The sequence below is a fragment of the Eutrema salsugineum genome, unplaced genomic scaffold (assembly GCF_000478725.1).
Source record: "Eutrema salsugineum unplaced genomic scaffold, Eutsalg1_0 scaffold_1, whole genome shotgun sequence".
Taxonomy (NCBI): Eukaryota; Viridiplantae; Streptophyta; class Magnoliopsida; order Brassicales; family Brassicaceae; genus Eutrema; species Eutrema salsugineum.
In genome coordinates, this window is record NW_006256909.1 from 752,262 (window position 1) to 771,622 (window position 19,361).

Consider the following 19,361-nt stretch of genomic DNA (forward strand, 5'->3'; position numbering starts at 1 on the left):
TGTTTCACAAAGAGTGTCGTTTTATATTTTCAATGCAAAATTTTAAATAATATTTCAATTTTACTATTAATTTAATGTATTTATTAGATAAAAACAAATGATTTAATGTATTAATAAGGGACAAAATTATATTTTTAATTATTTTTTAATATGTGTGAAAAATATCAGAATGACATTTTTTATAAAACAGAGAGAGTAATTAATTAATAATTCGCTATTAGTTACACTTATCCATAAGCGCCGGTGACTTGTGTAAGTACTCTATAATTTATACCGAGCAACCTAACATATAAGTCTCGTAAGACTAATTAATATTTTGGATAAGTTAATTTATTTCCCACAATGTTTTATATTACAAACAAGCAAAAGCCAAATAGAATTCTGTGGTCAACGCAAATTAGTTATAGAAAGCGAAGTTATCTATTTCAATAAAAAAAAAAAAATAACCGGATCTTCCAACAATGTTCTAGAACATTCGCCAAAAGTATCTCTATCTAATTCATAATTTCCTCGTAAATCACCCCGAGTTAAAACCAAAGGCAGATGAGTTTGCCACGTGTCCATAACTTGAGCCTCATACATACGCAAACCGATTGGATAAAGTATGACACATCATCAATTTTGTACGGTTGTAGGCATCCCCAGTTGTCGATGAATCAACGGTAGATAGGAACTCTTGCCCTATTATCTTTTTATTAATTAAGTAAATAATAGTATTATTTTGTCTCTTCAGAAAAGGACTCAAAATCTTTTATTTTTGCATCAATCATATAATTGTAGTTTAATGATTGGAGGGGACGATCGTCAAATTTGTGGCCGTTGGATCTAACTAAAACCAAAAGATTGGAGAAATCGAATTATAAATTGCAGAAGAAGACGACTAGCTCTTGAGTACAAGGGACAAATTTGGTCGGAGGGACAAGAGAGATGATGGAAGAAGACAATAGATGATTTGGGTTTATAAAATATTTTCTTGTCTGATCGATTGATTTTTCCTCCGTGTAATTCCATCGAGTTTCAGTTGATTTCATTGTCAAAATCTTGCTCCTAATTCTAGGGCTCTTTTATATCTTTCCGATTTTCTGGTGAAACATTCTTTGTTTCGCCGGTTTTCAATGGTGACACTTAGATCTTGAGCTTGGAATTTCGAGCCTGTAGCTAAGTTTGTGACTCTTGTGATCTTCTTTTCTCCCATTTCTTCTGAAGATTTAAGAAAAGCTCATCTCTTTCCGGGGACATCGAGCTCGAAAGTTTTGTCCTTTATTTTCATTTTAGACATTTTTTTTATTACTTGGCTGTAAATTTTGAACTACGCTCTGCAAATTCACGAAGATCAGCTCCTTCTTCCATTCTTTCAAGCGTTAATTGATTGCTTCTGATTCATTTTGAGGTCGATTTACAACCAAAAAGGGTTTTGCCTTGTGGTATCTCATCAGATTATTTCCAAAAGGAAAAAACAATCCAATTCTTGAAATGATGAAGAGACCGATCCCGAGTTGGCCTTGGTGGTTATTAGGTGGTAGGAAGGAGAAAGAGACTGAGGCTCTTAAGTTTCCTACAAAGATAAATCGAGCCAAAGGAAGAGTTATCAAGAGGAAGGAGCTGGAACTTGAGAGCTTTGGTTCCTCTGGCTCAGAATCTGTAGCTGTTGCTGCTGGTGACGGGCCTGAATGGTCTGTTGGATGGACTGAGCCACATGGGCCTGATTTCCAAAGCGATGATGAAGGAGATGATGGTGGCTTCTTAGTGCTTGTTCCTTGTTACAGAGCTGTCGTCGAAGGCTCTAGTAATAACCAGCTCGTGGCTGCCGTCAAGAATCTCCCCAACGGATTGTCTCCTGGTATGAACGAACTATTATCTCTCTTGTATGTAAAGGCTAACGCTTGTTGTTTAGTAATTGATCTTACTTGCTCTGAATATTTGGTATTGATTAGTATCATGAGAATGGTATATGAAACCTGGATTTTGCGGTTCAGAGTCTTTGCTATTGATGTTTCAAAAGTCACTTTTTTCCTAATAGCAAAGTGCAAACTTTTCTGATTCGGGTTCGTTATCTTCCTAATCAAATGTGCAGATGGGAAGAACTACATGGAGCAATGGCTTTCATCTCTGCAGAACCTTTGACCAGGTCTCTTCCTTTTGTAGTTAGTTAGTAGTTTTAGTTCTCTAATACGCTCTGAAGAATCATTTTGGTTTCTACAATAATCCTGAAAACTCAAAAAAAGGAGAAAAAAGTGGAAAAGAAAAAGAGAAAAAAGAGAAGCACAAGTAGTTTATGTATAGATTAAGGTGATGGGTATTGCACACTGATCCTGGACACGGATCAAGACCCAAAAGAATAGAAAGAAAAAGAAAAAGAGAGAGAAAAAAAAGAGCTATGTGGGAGTAGAAAAGCTATGGAGAAAAAGCACATTTGGGTTCCTATTGAGATGTTATAAGCTGGTTACATTGATCCAGAAAACAGATCAACATCCAATAAGAGAGGCTACGGAAATGATTAAAACCGGAAAGAAAGGAATAGGGGATTGGAGGAAGGAGAAGTAGTGGTAAGGTTTTATATCAGGATGATGGTATTGATGGTATACGGGAGGGAGGGATTATTCATTTGAGTTTGTAAATTCATGTAAAAAGTCTTCAATGTAAATACACATAGAGTGATGTAAATAGTTTTGTCCTGTATCATAACTCTCTTCCTCTTCCTCAAGACTGAGTTTGAAGTGATTGCAGATTGTATGTAGTTATTAACTACCACTGATGATAGTTTTGTATATAGAATAGAAACAGTAGTGATGCCATTGTAATTCTTTATAAACATCGTCTGTATATATATGTATTTATTGTGATTGGTGAAGCAGGAGGAGTTTCTCCAGATTTCGTGTGTCCTGAATAAGAGGCATATCTCTTTGGATATGTTTTTGAATTTGTGATCTCTATTTCCAATATGTACTTCAAGAATATAAAAATTGTATATTTAAAAAGTACTATTTGACATAAGAATAAGAGTTATTGTATTTGCTTTTCTATATATATATATATATATCTGGGAATGATGGTGCTAACAGCATCCACCGTCAAGTAGTAAATTATCATTAAGCAGCTAATGTTGAATACTTATTCTTAAAGCTAACTTTTTACTAGCTTTAATCATAAGGTTTGTACAGAAGATATTATTTATTAGTTGGGTATCAATGTGAAAGCATACATAAGAAGGCTAGTTTAGTAATTTAGTTGAGGATAGAGACAAACCGCTGATGTGTGATGGCGACATGAGTGAGAAGGAGAAGTTACGTTACGCTCTGTTTCTCACTTCAGAGCCAAAGTTGGCAAAAAAAGCAAAAAAGAAGAAGCTCGAACTTAACTTAAAGGAGCTCAGTTCACAGCTCGTAAGTCTGCTACTAATCAAGCTTCTAGCCTCTCTTGTTAGTTGAGTATTTGTAAACCATGGATTCCGGGTCGGGTTTGGATCCGGACAATGGTAATAAGGGCAAAGGAAGTGGTAATGGCGAGAGAAAGTTCGGTGCTTTCTTAAAGAGAGTAGAACCATTTTTACCGAAAAAGGATTTGAATCCGAGAGACCTAAGATCTTGGGCCAAGAAAACTGGGTTTGTCTCTGATTACTCCGGCGAAACCAGCACGAGCACTCGTACCAAGTTCGGTGAGAGCTCAGAATTTGATTTGCCAAATGGTAGACATCAAATAGGCCAAGGCTCGTCTCATAAAACCGACATCGACCCGATTCTGGGACGAAGTAGACCGAAGAGAGGATCCGATATCGAACACGTAACCGGATCTAATTCCGGGTCCAAAGCGGGTCCTGGAGAGGAAGAGAGAGGAACCAACCGGGATGAGGACAGAAACTCGGCTGAGACACTGTCGGAGACGGAAAATGAAGGCGGGAAAATCAATAGGGATTTGGAAAACGGGTTTTACTATCCAGGCGGTGGAGAAGCAGAAGATGGAGAATGGCCTAAACCCATTGCACTCAAGTTTGGTCTTAGAGATAATCCTGGTTTCGGTTAGTTTTCAATCTCAGCTTCTTCTTCTTCCCCTAAAAATTGAAACTTTTTTTTTAACGGATACTTCTTCTGGTAAATCTGGAAGATTCTTTTAACACATGTTGAGGGAGACTCCTTTGTTGATTTTGTTCTCTAAATTATTTTTTTTTGGTTGTGAAATGCAGTTCCACTTATCTATTACGGTTTGCAACATTATTTGTCACTTGCTGGTTCTCTTGTGTTTATTCCTCTTGTCATTGTACCAGCAATGGATGGTTCAGATGTAAGCTTCTTCTTCTTCTTCTTCTTCCATTGGTTCCTCTGTGAAGACTTTTTTGTTTTGTTCTTGATTCTGGACTTATGATGATTAGAAAGATACCGCCGCAGTGATTTCAACGATGTTGCTTCTTACTGGAATTACAACTATACTTCACTGTTATTTCGGTACTCGGCTTCCCTTGGTTCAAGGAAGCTCCTTTGTTTACTTAGCCCCGGCTTTAGTTGTCATCAACTCTGAGGAGTTCAGGAACCTCACGGAGCATGTAAGTCTGCATATCTAAATCCCAAAAGAGGATTTGATTTTCTTGGAAACTTTGCGATAAACTTGTTGTTTTCAATTCCCTCGCAGAAATTCCGGGACATAATGAGAGAACTACAGGGAGCTATAATTGTTGGTTCATTGTTCCAGTGCATATTGGGATTCAGTGGTCTCATGTCTCTCCTTCTTAGGTAATCCGCAGTTTCCTTGGTTTCGTTAAAGCTCATAGATATCAGATCTTTTGCTCTCATTTTATATATGTTTCCTTTAAACTCTGATTTCAGATTTATTAATCCTGTCGTAGTAGCCCCAACCGTAGCTGCAGTAGGATTAGCATTCTTTAGCTATGGCTTTCCACAAGCCGGAACTTGTGTTGAGATCAGCATTCCCGTAATCCTTTTGCTTCTCGTTTTCACATTGGTAAGGATTTTGCCTTAACTTGAACAAAATAACAGAGCCATGTTTGTATCTCGCTGATAAGGGATTTGTTTTCACACTTTCAGTATCTTCGTGGAGTTTCACTCTTTGGCCATCGCTTATTCCGAATTTATGCGGTATGTAATGTTACATTCTTTATAAAAGTGAAAAAAATTCAATCTTTTTTTGAGGAATCTACTAGAAATCAACCGTTTTGATGTTGCTATCATATTTTGTCAGGTGCCGCTGAGTGCTCTGATCATATGGACATATGCATTCTTTCTAACTGTTGGTGGGGCTTATGACTACAGAGGTTGTAACGCCGACATACCGAGCTCTAACATACTGATAAGTGAATGTAAGAAGCACGCATATACTATGAAGCATTGCAGAACAGATGCTTCAAATGCTTGGAAAACTGCCCCTTGGGTCAGAATCCCTTTTCCATTTCAATGGGGATTTCCGAGTTTTCACATGAGAACTTCTATCATTATGATCTTTGTGTCTTTGGTTGCATCAGTGGATTCGGTATGTTCCTCTCTTTGCCATTCCCCCTCACTAAAGATGTGATCTTTCTGCTAAATGGTTAGAGTTTGTTCACTTGTAGGTTGGAACATATCATTCTGCATCTATGTTAGTGAATGCTAAGCGCCCTACACGAGGAATTGTCAGTAGAGGCGTTGCATTAGAAGGCTTTTGCAGTTTATTGGCTGGAATCTGGGGCTCCGGTACCGGGTCAACCACTTTAACCGAAAATATTCATACAATTAACATCACCAAGGTGGCTAGCCGAAGAGCTTTGGTGATCGGTGCTATGTTCTTGATAGTTTTATCATTTGTGGGTAAGCATCATCCAATGACCGATCCAAAGTGTAAATCTTTATCACACTCCTCTCTAAATTTCCTTATAATCTGACAGGAAAATTAGGCGCGATTCTTGCTTCCATACCACAGGCTTTGGCTGCTTCAGTGCTATGCTTTATATGGGCACTTACAGTGGCTCTAGGTCTATCGAATCTCCGGTACACACATACAGCGAGCTTTAGGAACATAACCATAGTTGGAGTCTCACTGTTTCTAGGATTATCCATCCCTGCTTATTTCCAGCAGTACCAGCCGCTATCAACTCTAATACTACCGAGCTATTACCTGCCTTTTGGAGCCGCGTCAAGCGGACCGTTCCAAACCGGCATCGAGCAAGTAAACCACTTTCCTTCTCTTTGCACCTTGATTAGCATTTTTCTGGACAATGACCGAGTGATCACTCTCTTCTTATGCAAACTGCAGCTGGATTTTGCGATGAACGCTGTGCTGTCTCTGAATATGGTTGTAACCTTTCTACTTGCTTTCGTACTGGACAACACTGTACCGGGTAGTAAGGAAGAGCGAGGAGTATATGTATGGTCACGAGCCGAGGACATGGAGATGGACCCTGAAATGCAAGCTGATTACTCATTGCCAAGAAAAGTTGCTCAGTTTTTCGGTTGCAGATGTTGCAAGTAGATGTTTAAGTTCCAGTTTCATTTTTTCCATAGGTTACACAGAAACACATATATATGGAAGAAAAGGTTCTCATGAAAAGAGTTGCAGGTTGTGATAGTCCCCCTCAGTGTTGCGTTTGCGTTTGTGATGTGATATGGAAAACCCTTAAAAAGAAACTGACTAATCCACAGGATAGAACAGAGTACACAAGAATAATGAATTTTCCTCAAAAAGAATGTGATGTTGTTGTTTGGTGTTACTGTTATAAGCTATGATATTAAAAACTTACAAGAGGTGTACATACTAGCTTTTTTGTTTTTCTTTCGTTTGGGACCGTATCTACGGGGTTCTAAAAAAAAGAACGAGTCTTTGATCAGTACTTGATGACATGGTGGCGTAACCATAATTCATACATGATCATGTGAAACGCATCGAATTTGACTGGAGGTGAATTCCACTGAAAATGTTTCTGCACCTGCACAACAACAGGACGAATCAATCAACTACTTGATACAAGTATAATATTGGAGAAAAGAGTGAAAATTTATCTGTACCTTGACCAAGTTGTTATGCAAGGAAACAAACTCCGAGTGTGGTATGTTCTTGAGGATCTGCTTGAGGTTATACACATCTCGCTCTCTAAGTACAACTGCGAATTTTCTCCAATTCAAGATGTCGTTGAAAGGCAGGTCGTAGTAGTCTGATAATATAACTGTCCAAAATAACAAGATGCGTAAGTTTTGGTTTCGTTTGTGGTAACGAGTGCGGAAAGAGTACAAGAACATTAACCAGGAATACATCCGTAATGGATCGAATCAGTTATGCGAGCGCTGTTGACTTGAGAACCGCCGGGGCATATGCAGAATTTAGTCCGGTAGAATCTCTTCTGATATACTAAATGCCCAGTAGCCCTGTTTATTCTGTTATTTGAAATATCGAGCTCTGTGTCGTTTTCCCACACACGCGCAAGTATTACCCGTATCTTGGAATTTCTATGACCAGCCCAAAAACCAAGTGTCGTCCTGTAAAAACCCCCGTTTAACAATATTAGTAACACTGATGAGAATGCAAATCCTAAATCAAGTCCCAAGAGCAGATGAGAAAACGATGCCAATGGTATTAGAAGGTCTAGATTAGCTATATTCTGGAGGAGTTTAGCAGCAAAGCTATAAACTTGAACATCAGCAAAATTTCTCATCTTAGCTAGTGGATGTATCAAACACAGGCACGAAATTGTGGATTAGCGACTAATGATTATCTCCAGACAGCTGAATACGCGCTCTTTCTAAAGCCAAACAAATGCGAAACGACACAAGAGAAGAGATAAAGAGCTAGTTTTTTACCGATTTTCAACATCATTTCCACCGGCGGGGAGTGCAAAAGGCTGAAGAACTTGGGGCAAAGCAACATCTTTGTGAGGGATGAAACCGACATTGTAGCTCGGTGAGCACACAACCCTAATAGTATTCTTAATCAGAAGCGGAGATCCCTCGAATGCTCTAACTCCAACGTCGTGGCAGGTGACAAAGAAGTGATCTGCTCCTAAGGTCCTATTCCAATAAGGGTACTTAGCTATCAACCCATCAACGTAATTTTGAACAATCACAGTCATGTTTTCGTACGATGTTCCCTGCAAAGAAAGCAACAATATCAACAAAATTGTCCCAGAGGATAGTCAAATCCCCAAATTGGCTACACACACAAGAGATCATCTCTCAGTAACTTTCGAGAATTGCAATTTAGAGTCGGAAAAATTCTTACTTTGCCTCGCATCTTGTGACAAGAAACAGGGATGAAGAAGAGATCCGCCTCCTCTGGATCTAGGGTACGGAACCGACTCTCCCTGATGTTCTGGAAGAAGTAACCCTCGCTGGCGTATTTTCCGGTCACTTTCCTCGGCGTCTGATAAAACGTGTTGGGATCTCCGTCGGGGTAAATGTAAACCTTGAACCTCCTCTCCATCTCTGCGTAATTCAACCGGAACGACTCCGGCGAGTGATATACATCGGAATAATTTTCTTCCTCCTCCGCCGGTGCGCCGTCGTTATCAGAATTATCTAAAGTGTCTTCCTTCACGAAGGTCTGAGGAACTTGAATCGGTCCTACCACGACCGGAGACGGCGGCGAGTTGCGCAAGGAATTGAGAGAGAGGTAGAAGAGGGAGACGAAAGTGAGAACGGCGACGGTGAGGAGTGATCCTTTGAGTGAACATAGCGGCGAGGATCCGCCGGAGGAAGCGAGCTGCGACGGTTTAACGATCGTCATCGGACGGATCTAAGCTCTCTTATTGGATTGCGAACTTCAATCTCTGCATTTGGTCTTTTTAGCTGTCCTTGTCTAAGCTCACATGTGCTCTTTTGCTTATTTACAATTTTACAATGGGTTATATTATTGAATAAATCAAAATTGTTTTTTATTATTGTATGTATTTTATCATATGATCTTTCAATGGTGGCGGTTTAGGATTTTAGATATAATATAATCTTTATTCTTTGTATTTTGTTTTGATTAGGCCTTATCTTTTATTATGTCTAGGTTTTGTATTAAGGAAAGCAATCTTTTATGGATTATATATGTAATATGTTTTTGCGCTTAGTTAATTTATGTTAATACCCTAGTTCTAATTTTAAGAGTTTTTTTACATATCGATATTGGGTGTTCTTAGTACAAGAAAGGTTTTTTCTACATTCAACTCCCGTTTGGAGATTGGAGAACATCATATACGATAGTTTCTTGACCAACCGCTAGATGCCTAGATCAATGACGATTGAATGTTTTAATGTTTCTTTTAACTCTTGTAGTAAACTAATTATGGATCGGAGTTGGATTTAAGCCAAACTAACCGCTTAGTTTTACTAGTGTTACGAATTCCATATCTAGAAGAAATTAAAACATAAAATAATATCCAGTTACATAAAAAAAAACAATACATAAAAGATATTTGACTAATCCACTCATTATCTATTGGTTAATAGAAATTTCCAATTTTGCTAATCAGCTGTATACTTTTCAACTTTCTTATTGATGATTCAGCTTCAAACAAAATATCCTTACGAGGTTAGATTTATTTCAACTGATTAAATATATTTTAATGTAGGGGAAAAGGAAAGCAGGTCAAACCAATCTATAATATATTAAATTATTAATAAACACATAACATAATTAATACTTTATTAGTGAAAAATTACTACTCTTCATATTAATATTTATACGTACATAAGAAAACGTTATTATTATAAAATACATTTTTCAAATAGCTTCTTTCATAACATTTAAACCATGCAATCAAATCCAACGTTACAACTTGTTCATTGTGAATGCAACACAAAATTTCACAATATGTATATGAACTCCAAAGATACTTTTAGAAAATAAATAAATTTTAATCAGGAAGGTTTCCATTGTTATTGCAGAAACTTAAAACATATATATTTTGTTGTTAAAACTTATAATTGTTCCCAAAAAAACTTAAACCAAAAAGGAAATAAAAAGGACAATCAAAATCTTTCATAAAAAAATTAAAATTTAAAAAGGCACAACCTAGAAACTCAATCTTATCGGTAATCTTCTATGAAACTGAGTCGTATTAGAACTCTAATGTCAGAAGTCAAAGTAACTCCTTGTTAGGTTTTGGTGCACCTATTCCCGTTTGGTCTTGGACTTTGTTTAACAAATTAAACCACACATATATATAAATATGCATGTCTCCGCAAAGATCTTATTCTTACATTAAACTCTGAAGATTTAGAAAGAAAAAAAAGATGATTTCGCAGAAAAAGATAGCTTCGTCAATGATCTGTTTGCTTCTCTTTCTTCTTCTTCCAATCGCGTTTTCTGAGCCGACAAGGTCAGCTTAATTTTTATACTCATGATGTTACAGTCAAACATATACATATACGTTTACTGTTTACATATATCCACATCAATGTCTGTGCACAAAGTTCACATGTTTCTCAAATCTCATGCATATTTCGTTTGTCATATGGTAGCAATTGTGACTTTCGTATGAGTTTGAAGATATTATAGATTTTAATATATAAATTTTGATGAACCAAGAAGACCTTTTAATTTGTTTTTAGGATTTCGTGAGTGTATATGTTCTTCGATTTGTGTATTAACTATGATTTATGAAGAGTTTTTTTTTTTCTTGAGAAAAACTATCAAGAGTCTGGTTGTGTCTAGCATTAGAAACAAACCCTAATCTCCCTCTTTGCGTTATAATTAACTTTATTAATTGTATGTATGTATGTACTTCGAGCGTTTTCAATATTTCAATGCATTGACGTTATATAATTTTATATTATTGAAACACTACAGGATATTAGATGGAAGAAGTGCAAGAGCTCCAACAGTGCAGCAGATACGAAACAGACATGGAACTAGAGAGGTAGTAAATTATGACTACAACATGTCTTTTATCATCAATAGTAGACAAATATCATACAAATATATATGCTGAGAATAATAATACAAATTTAATATATTTTCAGGTGATAGTGGACAATGGGATAATCAGAGTCAGTTTCTCGAGTCCTCAAGGACTTATAACTGGGATCAAATACAAAGGAATCGATAATGTCCTTAATCCGCACCTCCGAGCTCGAGGGTGATTAAATATCAATGATTCATATAATCAAATAGTATTCCATAATATTGTATTATTTAATTTATATCAAAAATTTCCTGATTAATTCCAATAATTAATGTAGGTACTGGGACGTAACATGGCAAGGAGAAAACATTCGCCAGGGCTTGGATAGGTAATTAACAATACTTCATTCAAAACTTCGTCTGAATTGTCAGCTGAAAAAGTATTTAATAAACTAACCCATGTTCACATACAGTATATAGAGCATGTATTTAACTTAAGTTTGGTTTGATCATTTATTGTCATAAATATTTTTGATTTATTATCCGAGAGAATACCTCATCTTTAATATTTATGAACTTCGTTTTTCTCGTTCGTTCATCAGAATCGAAGGAACCAAGTTTAGAATCATAACTCAAAACGAAGAACAAGTGGAGATTTCGTTCTCTAGAAGATGGAACGGTGGTTCTCGTCATATTCCGTTAAACGTAGACAAGAGGTATATTATACGTAAAAATACTTCAGGAATCTACACATACGGAATCTTCGAGAGACTCCCGGAGTGGCCAGAAGTCGAGATGGGTCTAATTCGAATAGCATTCAAAGTCAACCCTGATAGGTATTTTATATGATTATTAATTCGTTATAATAAAACCGATGATATGTTTTGTTTATTTGTTTGAGTAACAAAGCTTATTTAAACCCGGTTTAAATTAAAATCTGTTTGTAGATTCCATTACATGGTGGTTGCCGATAACCGGCAAAGAGAAATGCCAACGGACGATGACCGTGACATCCATCGTGGCCATGCCAAGGCTCTTGCTTACAAAGAGGCTGTCCAATTGACTCATCCTCATAACCATCTGTTCGAAAACCAGGTTACCAATCTATATATATATATATATATATATATATATATACACGGAATAAAAAAGATTTAGATTTTGATCACATACTAGAGTTATGATTTTTTAAACTTTATTAATGACAATTAGGTGGATGATAAGTACCAGTACTCATGTGAGATAAAGGACAACAAGGTGCACGGTTGGATCTCAACCAAGTCACACGTTGGTTTTTGGCTCATCTCACCGAGCGACGAATACCGCTCTGGTGGACCGATCAAACAGGAGCTCACTTCTCACGTTGGTCCCACGACCCTCACGGTAAGGATATATTGATCAAACACTAATTAATTAACGAAAAAAAGATTTTGAATTTATTGATAATATAATAATAATTTAATAATGCAGACCTTTATAAGCGAGCATTATGTTGGTAAGGACATGGAGACAAATTACAGAGCTGGTGAAGCGTGGAAAAAGGTCTTGGGACCTGTTTTTATTTACCTAAACTCTGATTCTACCGGCAATAATCCTCGCAAGTCATTATGGGAAGATGCTAAACGACAGGTTATTTTTCTTCACATTCTTTGCACATTTCCTTTTAAAGTTTAATATATGAAAATGACTCTATGTTAATTTACTTATAATATTAATAATATTCAGACCAAAGAAGAAGTTGAAGCCTGGCCGTACGATTTTGTAGCCTCCTCTGACTTCCCTTCTCGTCAAGAAAGAGGAATCGTTACCGGTCGACTTTTAGTCAATGACAGGTATACAAGTCCAAAATAAAATAAAATAAAATAATTTTTTATACCTTTTGACTTTTTATTAATATTTTTGGCAAACGTTTTCAATTTTCAGATTCTTGACACCGGCACGATCTGCATACGTCGGTTTAGCACCACCGGGACAAGCTGGTTCATGGCAGACAAATACTAAGGTACAATATCCTTTCTTAATTACACTTTGATGTCTCTTCCTAAAATTTGATTTAACTTTAATGTAATTGTCTAACATGTATTGCTCATTGAATTTGTTTTCACTCTCTTTTTTCAGGGTTATCAATTTTGGACAAAGACGAACGAAACCGGCTATTTCACGATTGATAACGTTAGACCGGGAGCTTACAATCTGTACGGATGGGTTCCCGGTTTTATCGGAGACTTTAGATACCAAAACCGTGTTAACGTAGCTGCAGGTTCAAAGATTAGTCTCCATAGCGTCGTGTTCGAGCCTCCTAGGAACGGTCCAACGTTGTGGGAGATTGGTGTACCGGATCGAACCGCACGAGAATACTATGTACCGGAACCTTACAAGAATACATTGAATCCCTTATACCTTAACCACACAGACAGGTAGAGTCTTTAACCCTCATGATCCCGGTTCACACTGTTCCGAAACCGGTTTTGGTTCTAATGATTCCGGTTTCGTTGTTCTGCAGGTTTAGGCAGTACGGATTGTGGGAACGATACACAGAGTTGTATCCAAATCATGATCTCGTCTACACAATTGGTGTTAGTAACTATACTCAAGACTGGTTCTACGCTCATGTCACAAGGTAAATAAATAAATAAAACTGTTTATTGAACTACAAGTTATCAAGTATTTTGAAAATCTTAATCGATTTCTTTTCTACAGAAAAATTGATGATTCGACCTACGAACCAACGACATGGCAGATTAAGTTTCATCTTCCATACGTGAACTGGCGAGGAAGCTACACATTGCAGCTAGCTTTAGCCTCGGCTTCACGGGCTAATCTACAAGTGCGGTTCAATAACGAAAACTCGAGGCCCTTCTTCTCAACAGGTAATATCGGAAGAGACAATGCTATAGCAAGACATGGAATCCATGGAGCCTATCGGCTTTATAGCATCAATGTACCTGGAAGGTTACTAAGAACCGGGACCAACACGATTTATCTACGTCAGGCCAAAGCGATGGGACCTTTTGAAGGTCTTATGTATGATTACATTCGTCTTGAAGGGCCTTCTAGAGATTAGTTTCATTCGTTAGTTATTATTTTGGTTTTTCTTTTTTCTTATATTTTTTTTTACACAATTGTTAGGAGAATCTAGCTAGGGTTTTTGAGACTTATACTTATTGATTTTGATTTATTTATTTATGAAATTGATTTTGAATTTGATATGAATGTTATGGTTTTATAACAACATTATAAGATTAAAAACCGGAACAAGGTTGAAGCATGAATAAGAAAATGCCACCAGCAACAGAGACGTTAAGAGATTCAAACTCACCTGCCATGGGAATGCTCACGAGCTCGCATACTTGTCGTGACTGCTCAGACAAACCGTGCCCTTCGCTGCCTAAGATCAAGCATAATGGCTTCTCTGCTAAAGATTGAGCAAACTCTAGGGAAAGTTTGGAGACGGGTTTCGGTTTCTGAGTAGTAGTTTCTGGATGACCAGCTAATAGCTTCATTTGGAACTCATGCTCAAGAAGCTTGAGGTGGTTCCAGTTGCCGGAAACTATAGGGAGTTGAAAACAAGCCCCTCGGCTTGCTCGAAGAGCTTTGTCGTTAAATGGATCACAACATCCCGGAAGCAGAAATGCACCATCCTATCGGAAACATTGACCACATGACAATGAGAGTTCTTTTTATTTAAAATGAAATTGGTTATTGAATTGAGAAGAAAAGCTGATCATTTATACCCAATTAAACGCCATAGCTGATCTGATTAATGTGCCAAGGTTCCCCGGGTCCTGCAACAACATCGAATGGCAGAAACTATTACCAATCTATTGATCAAGAAATGATCATTACACTAGACGTAAAGATTTCGTTTCAAAACAATTTAGCAAGGGAGCATATTAACCTGTATCCGGTCCAGAACAAGAACTCGGTGAGCAGAAGGGAACCATTTGTTGCAATCTGTTGTGATGATGTCTTCATCGTCTTCAAGATCGATGAAGCTGTAAGGGATTCTCATCAAGGCAATGGCTTCAACAGATTCAGTAGACTGGACTCCAGAGAGTTTCTTCATCACTAAAGAACTTACCCGAACTATGCGTACACTTAAACGCTCTAATCCTTGTGGAATCTGAGCTTCCTCGTGGAGAAAAAGACAGTCAATGTCAGTGGTGATTCCTTGCTTATTCGCTTGGAACATACATACTTCCCTGTGAACAATGCCTTGAAAAGTTATCTCTTTGAAACTCAATTTCACACGGAATCAATCCAACAGAAAAGGAAACTACTTTCCAAAAATCACTCGGCAGCAATCAAGAACACAGAGAATACGGAATCACTGATAAGTACCTGATTGGAATATCTCCGACGACAAGAACAGAGCCATGAGCGTGTCGATAAGAGGAGCTTTGGCGGAGCTTCAAGCAGTGTTTGATAAAAGGGTTTGAAGTGCTGGTGATGGAATTCACATGAGACGGCAACGAAACCCTAGTCGCCGGAGATTTATCTGAACCGTCGATAGTGAGATCATCTGAAGGGTTTATCTGAATCTGGGTTCTGGGTAAATGGGCTGATGAAGCTCGAAGCTTCGAAACTGATATTTTGGTATCAAATGGAAGACGTGGAGACACTGCTGGTGAAGCGAAAGCACATCCACAGTGCATTGCGTTATGCAGCTAAACCGTTTCCTTCTCCTTGTCCGGTGAAGTCAAGGCGGGGAAGATGACGTTCGACCGGGAAGCTTCAAGCCTCCATAATCTGCAGAAAAGCCCATTTCATCAAAAGGGCTAGGCCCAATATTCGGACCATCCCTTCTCTCGGCCGAAAAGTTGGGATTTTTAACATCTCAGGCTCTGTTTATGTCTTCTCTTCTTCTTCGTCTATGAATCTGCAAATTTTGCTCTTTCGTGTTCGTTCTGTGGATTTACATATTTTCAAATGGAGCAAATGCAGATTAACAGATAAATTCGATGTGATTGTTCGATCACTATATGCGGCGAAAAGAAAGTATTTGTTATGTACTTCCCGGAGAAATCAATACTTTTGGAATTGACCAGCCGATGCAGCTCGCTTCGCGTTTTCAAGCAGATACAGACTCAATTGATTTCTCGTGATCTTCTAAGCGATGAATTCGTCGTCCACAAAGTCGTTACATTTTTGGGTGAATCCGCCGATTTTGCATCTTACAGTTGTGTATTCCTCCACAGCATCCGTCGTGCGTTGAGTTCTTTTCCATATAACACGCTTCTATCAAGCTACGTAGTCTGCGATAAACCGAGAGTGACGATTCTTGTTTACCGAACATTTGTGAGCAATGGATTTTCACCGGACATGTACACGTTTCCTCCGATTTTCAAGGCCTGTGGGAAGTTTTCAGGGATTGGAGAAGGGAAACAGTATCATGGAACTGTCACGAGGATGGGCTTCTCCGACGATATGTATGTGCAGAACTCGCTTGTTCATTTATATGGCGTGTGCGGAGATTTACGGAGCGCATGTAAAGTGTTCGATCAAATGCCTGTGAGAGATGTCATTTCTTGGACCGGCATTATATCAGGTTACTCGAGGATTGGGTTGTATAAGAAAGCTTTGGATATGTTTTCAAAGATGGATGCTGAGCCTAATTTGGCTACGTATGTCTGTGCGTTGGTCGCTAGTGGTCGGGTAGGGTGTTTGAGTTTAGGGCGAGGAATCCATGGATTGATCTTGAAAAAGGCATATTTGATCAGCTTAGAGACTGGCAATGCTCTTATAGATATGTATGTGAAATGTGAGCAATTGTGCGATGCTAAGAGAATCTTTGGTGAATTGCAAATGAAAGATAAAGTTTCTTGGAACAGTATGATTAGTGGATTGGTTCAGTGTAAAAAGTCTAACGAGGCGATTGAATTGTTTTCTCTGATGCAAACGTCTTCGGGTGTAAAACCAGATGGGCATATACTTACAAGTGTTCTCTCTGCGTGTGCTAGCTTAGGAGCTGTGGATTACGGAAGATGGGTTCATGAGTATGTTGTAAGCGCTGGAATCAAATGGGATACGCATATTGGAACCGCGATTGTCGATATGTATGCGAAATGCGGCTACATCGAAAGAGCTTTGGAGATTTTCAATGGAATCAGAAGTAAGAATGTGTGTACTTGGAATGCTCTGTTAGGTGGTTTAGCTATCCATGGACATGGACATGAATCCCTTAGATGTTTCGAAGAAATGGTTAAGCTCGGTTTTAAGCCGAACGAGGTAACTTTTCTTGCGGTTCTAAACGCTTGTTGCCACACGGGTTTAGTGGATGAAGGGAGAAGATACTTCCATAAGATGAAAACCAGAGAATACAATCTATCTCCTAAGCTTGAGCATTATGGATGTTTGATTGATTTGCTATGTAGAGCTGGATTGTTAGATGAAGCGTTAGAGCTTGTCAAAGCGATGCCGGTTAAACCGGACGTGCTTATATGTGGAGCTATTCTTAGTGCTTGTAAGAGTAGAGAGACATTAGTGGAGCTTCCTAGAGAGATATTAGATAGTTTTTTAGAGATGGAGTTTGAAGATAGTGGTGTTTATGTGTTACTGTCGAATATTTATGCAGCTAATAGAAGATGGGATGATGTTGCTAAGGTTAGGAGGTTGATGAAGGTTAAAGGTATCTCAAAGGTTACAGGATCAAGTGCTATAGAAGTTTATGGCATAAAACAATGATGATATATGTATGATCCATGAGAATGTGCTCACATAGATTGATAGATAAGAGAGTTCATGAGTTTCTCGCATGTCTCTGCCTAAAGCTGAACTTGTCCTCTTCTACTTCACGTTCCTCTTGCTTCTCTCATCTTATTATATGTATATATATATATAATATAATAAATTATAAAATATATGCTGTCATGTATATGCAGTTACATGATTATGATTATTATCACACACACGCACAATCTGGATTCAGCGATTTAAAAATTCTCTAATTCTCTCTGGAAATATTTAATTTTACACAATCGCTTTTTTTCTTGGAAATCAAGCAAATTACTATGTTAAACATTACAACAAAAGGGGACATTAATACTAATTTTTTCAACCATAGCTTCTGCATGCTAGCTACAATAGTAGAGACTAATAATGGTAATGACATTGAAAACAAATTAATTAGGGCAGAGTATTATTAGCAGTATGGTACCAAATTCCAAAATTACCTTCACCTTCACCATTATTTCCATTAGTGCCACTTGTTGATCCTGCTCCGTTGGCGGATCTATCGAAAATCCAATCAGTCGTCGTGGTCGAAGGAGGAATCAGCTCAACGTTTTGAAACATAACCGGTTTCTCTGTAACCGGAAGAGAATCTTGGAGAAACATGGAAGTGATGAGTCTCTGTTGCTGAAGCTTCTGGTGCAAATCTTGGTTTAAAGAACTCAAAGACTCGATAGAAGAAGATGCAAGACTGTAATTAGGATCTAACGGGAACATGTAGCCGGAGAATCCACCTGAAAACGCCGTCGAAGGAGGGTTTATAATTCCTCTGTTCATACGAAACCCATCAACAAGCTCGTAGGACGACGACAATGACGTCACATTCGGAGGAGGAGAAGAGATGACGTGGAGGTTGCAAGGCTTGTTCTTGTTTCTGGTTGAACCACCGATGGGGACGTTACGGAGGGCTCCGCCACGTGTCCAGTAACGGCGGCAGTTCTTGCAGTAGTGACGTGGCTGAGACAAGCTGTAGTTGTTGAAGTAGCAGAATTTGGTGTTGGCTGAATCACATCTCGGACATTTGAGTACCGGCTGCGACGCCGATGACGGTTCCATGTGATTGTTCCGATGTGGTGGTTTCGCCGTCGTCTTGATCCTCCGTGGTTTGAAACTGGTGGTGTGGCTCTGATGGGATGACGTCATCATGTAATCTTAAGGAGAGGTGGTGCAATATGGGGTGAAGAGGAGAGAGATTTGCTCTTGTGAATTCAATGAATCTTCATATGTGTGTATATATATATATATATATATATATATATGATCACATAGATGTATATCAAAGTGTATATGCCATTCATGATTGTTATATGGTATTTATATTTTAATATTTTCTTACAATACAAACATGACTGAAAACAAAAAAAACTGCACATTGATGTTTTGGTATTTCATGATGGACAATTTCAAAGACGAATGACATTCAGTAAATACTAATTAACATGTACACACATATATACAGTTTTAAATCGTAGACATAAGCTTTAAAAAAAAAAAAAATCGTAGACATAAGTAGTGATAGCGGTAAGCGGTTGATGCGGTTTAACTGCAAGAATCTCTCAATTCATATTTGTCACCGTCCACTTATTTGTAGCACACTTCAGATTTGTTATATGGATCTATTTGTCAAAGAAATATCTAAGCCGATCTTCGAATTGATAAATTCACCATTTCTAATTGTCTAACTACATCATTCTATATATGAACTCACACCTATATATGAACCCAAACTATAAAACCAGTAACATACATATATAGTTTAATATGGGTAATAATTCATTTAGTGGAGGATAGATTACCTTGAGAGAGGTTGGACCATGTTCCGAGGTTTA

General features: G+C 37.9%; 7 protein-coding genes across 7 annotated transcripts; 4 read left to right on the forward strand and 3 right to left on the reverse strand.

Annotated features, from left to right (window-relative positions):
* The first annotated feature begins 846 nt into the window (after positions 1-846).
* LOC18030071 lies at positions 847-2,866 on the forward strand. The gene is made up of 2 exons (XM_006411758.2): positions 847-1,840; positions 2,075-2,866. Exons 1-2 carry the CDS (start codon positions 1,474-1,476, stop codon positions 2,122-2,124), a joined length of 417 nt encoding a protein of 138 aa, XP_006411821.1. The 5' UTR covers positions 847-1,473; the 3' UTR covers positions 2,125-2,866.
* A 486-nt stretch (positions 2,867-3,352) lies between these two features.
* LOC18030072 (nucleobase-ascorbate transporter 11) lies at positions 3,353-6,498 on the forward strand. The gene is made up of 10 exons (XM_006411759.2): positions 3,353-4,015; positions 4,181-4,278; positions 4,367-4,537; positions 4,624-4,724; positions 4,818-4,953; positions 5,037-5,087; positions 5,191-5,478; positions 5,558-5,792; positions 5,870-6,150; positions 6,238-6,498. Exons 1-10 carry the CDS (start codon positions 3,442-3,444, stop codon positions 6,451-6,453), a joined length of 2,151 nt encoding a protein of 716 aa, XP_006411822.1. The 5' UTR covers positions 3,353-3,441; the 3' UTR covers positions 6,454-6,498.
* A 102-nt stretch (positions 6,499-6,600) lies between these two features.
* LOC18030073 (probable glycosyltransferase At5g03795) lies at positions 6,601-8,773 on the reverse strand. Its single transcript, XM_006411760.2, has 5 exons — positions 8,194-8,773; positions 7,776-8,062; positions 7,222-7,454; positions 6,987-7,144; positions 6,601-6,907 (listed from the first exon to the last, which is right to left on the reverse strand). Exons 1-5 carry the CDS (start codon positions 8,695-8,697, stop codon positions 6,806-6,808), a joined length of 1,284 nt encoding a protein of 427 aa, XP_006411823.1. The 5' UTR covers positions 8,698-8,773; the 3' UTR covers positions 6,601-6,805.
* Positions 8,774-10,178: 1,405 nt separating this feature from the next.
* On the forward strand, positions 10,179-13,898 carry LOC18030074 (rhamnogalacturonate lyase). Its single transcript, XM_006411761.2, has 13 exons — positions 10,179-10,279; positions 10,750-10,819; positions 10,923-11,038; positions 11,142-11,192; positions 11,406-11,639; positions 11,751-11,898; positions 12,016-12,186; positions 12,274-12,432; positions 12,529-12,635; positions 12,727-12,805; positions 12,922-13,220; positions 13,307-13,423; positions 13,504-13,898. Exons 1-13 carry the CDS (start codon positions 10,194-10,196, stop codon positions 13,865-13,867), a joined length of 2,001 nt encoding a protein of 666 aa, XP_006411824.1. The 5' UTR covers positions 10,179-10,193; the 3' UTR covers positions 13,868-13,898.
* A 73-nt stretch (positions 13,899-13,971) lies between these two features.
* Positions 13,972-15,489, reverse strand: LOC18030075 (uncharacterized tRNA/rRNA methyltransferase slr1673). Its single transcript, XM_006411762.2, has 4 exons — positions 15,145-15,489; positions 14,702-15,005; positions 14,538-14,588; positions 13,972-14,444 (listed from the first exon to the last, which is right to left on the reverse strand). The coding sequence occupies exons 1-4, from the start codon at positions 15,456-15,458 to the stop codon at positions 14,046-14,048; spliced, it is 1,068 nt and encodes a 355-aa protein (XP_006411825.1). The 5' UTR covers positions 15,459-15,489; the 3' UTR covers positions 13,972-14,045.
* Positions 15,490-15,711: 222 nt separating this feature from the next.
* On the forward strand, positions 15,712-17,711 carry LOC18030076 (pentatricopeptide repeat-containing protein At4g38010). Its single transcript, XM_006411763.2, has one exon. The coding sequence runs from the start codon at positions 15,811-15,813 to the stop codon at positions 17,485-17,487; it is 1,677 nt and encodes a 558-aa protein (XP_006411826.1). The 5' UTR covers positions 15,712-15,810; the 3' UTR covers positions 17,488-17,711.
* A 130-nt stretch (positions 17,712-17,841) lies between these two features.
* On the reverse strand, positions 17,842-18,725 carry LOC18030077 (dof zinc finger protein DOF4.7). Its single transcript, XM_006411764.2, has one exon. The coding sequence runs from the start codon at positions 18,676-18,678 to the stop codon at positions 17,929-17,931; it is 750 nt and encodes a 249-aa protein (XP_006411827.1). The 5' UTR covers positions 18,679-18,725; the 3' UTR covers positions 17,842-17,928.
* Between the last annotated feature and the right edge of the window lie 636 nt (positions 18,726-19,361).

Excerpts from the sequence above, each read along its gene's own strand:
- LOC18030071 (XM_006411758.2), top strand. The coding sequence starts at position 1,474 with ATGATGAAGAGACCGATCCCGAGTTGGCCTTGGTGGTTATTAGGTGGT. Across the intron at positions 1,841-2,074 it reads CCCCAACGGATTGTCTCCTG|ATGGGAAGAACTACATGGAG; the intron begins GTATGAACGAAC and ends TCAAATGTGCAG.
- LOC18030073 (XM_006411760.2), bottom strand. The coding sequence starts at position 8,697 with ATGACGATCGTTAAACCGTCGCAGCTCGCTTCCTCCGGCGGATCCTCG. Across the intron at positions 8,063-8,193 it reads GTCACAAGATGCGAGGCAAA|GGAACATCGTACGAAAACAT; the intron begins GTAAGAATTTTT and ends CTTTCTTTGCAG. Across the intron at positions 6,908-6,986 it reads TGCATAACAACTTGGTCAAG|GTGCAGAAACATTTTCAGTG; the intron begins GTACAGATAAAT and ends GTTGTTGTGCAG.
- LOC18030076 (XM_006411763.2), top strand. The coding sequence starts at position 15,811 with ATGTACTTCCCGGAGAAATCAATACTTTTGGAATTGACCAGCCGATGC.
- LOC18030075 (XM_006411762.2), bottom strand. The coding sequence starts at position 15,458 with ATGCACTGTGGATGTGCTTTCGCTTCACCAGCAGTGTCTCCACGTCTT. Across the intron at positions 15,006-15,144 it reads GTCGGAGATATTCCAATCAG|GGAAGTATGTATGTTCCAAG; the intron begins GTACTTATCAGT and ends CATTGTTCACAG. Across the intron at positions 14,445-14,537 it reads CAGCTATGGCGTTTAATTGG|GATGGTGCATTTCTGCTTCC; the intron begins GTATAAATGATC and ends TGTTTCCGATAG.
- LOC18030077 (XM_006411764.2), bottom strand. The coding sequence starts at position 18,678 with ATGATGACGTCATCCCATCAGAGCCACACCACCAGTTTCAAACCACGG.
- LOC18030074 (XM_006411761.2), top strand. The coding sequence starts at position 10,194 with ATGATTTCGCAGAAAAAGATAGCTTCGTCAATGATCTGTTTGCTTCTC. Across the intron at positions 12,433-12,528 it reads GGGAAGATGCTAAACGACAG|ACCAAAGAAGAAGTTGAAGC; the intron begins GTTATTTTTCTT and ends AATAATATTCAG. Across the intron at positions 12,636-12,726 it reads CGACTTTTAGTCAATGACAG|ATTCTTGACACCGGCACGAT; the intron begins GTATACAAGTCC and ends TTCAATTTTCAG.
- LOC18030072 (XM_006411759.2), top strand. The coding sequence starts at position 3,442 with ATGGATTCCGGGTCGGGTTTGGATCCGGACAATGGTAATAAGGGCAAA. Across the intron at positions 5,088-5,190 it reads GCTTATTCCGAATTTATGCG|GTGCCGCTGAGTGCTCTGAT; the intron begins GTATGTAATGTT and ends ATATTTTGTCAG. Across the intron at positions 5,479-5,557 it reads TGGTTGCATCAGTGGATTCG|GTTGGAACATATCATTCTGC; the intron begins GTATGTTCCTCT and ends GTTCACTTGTAG.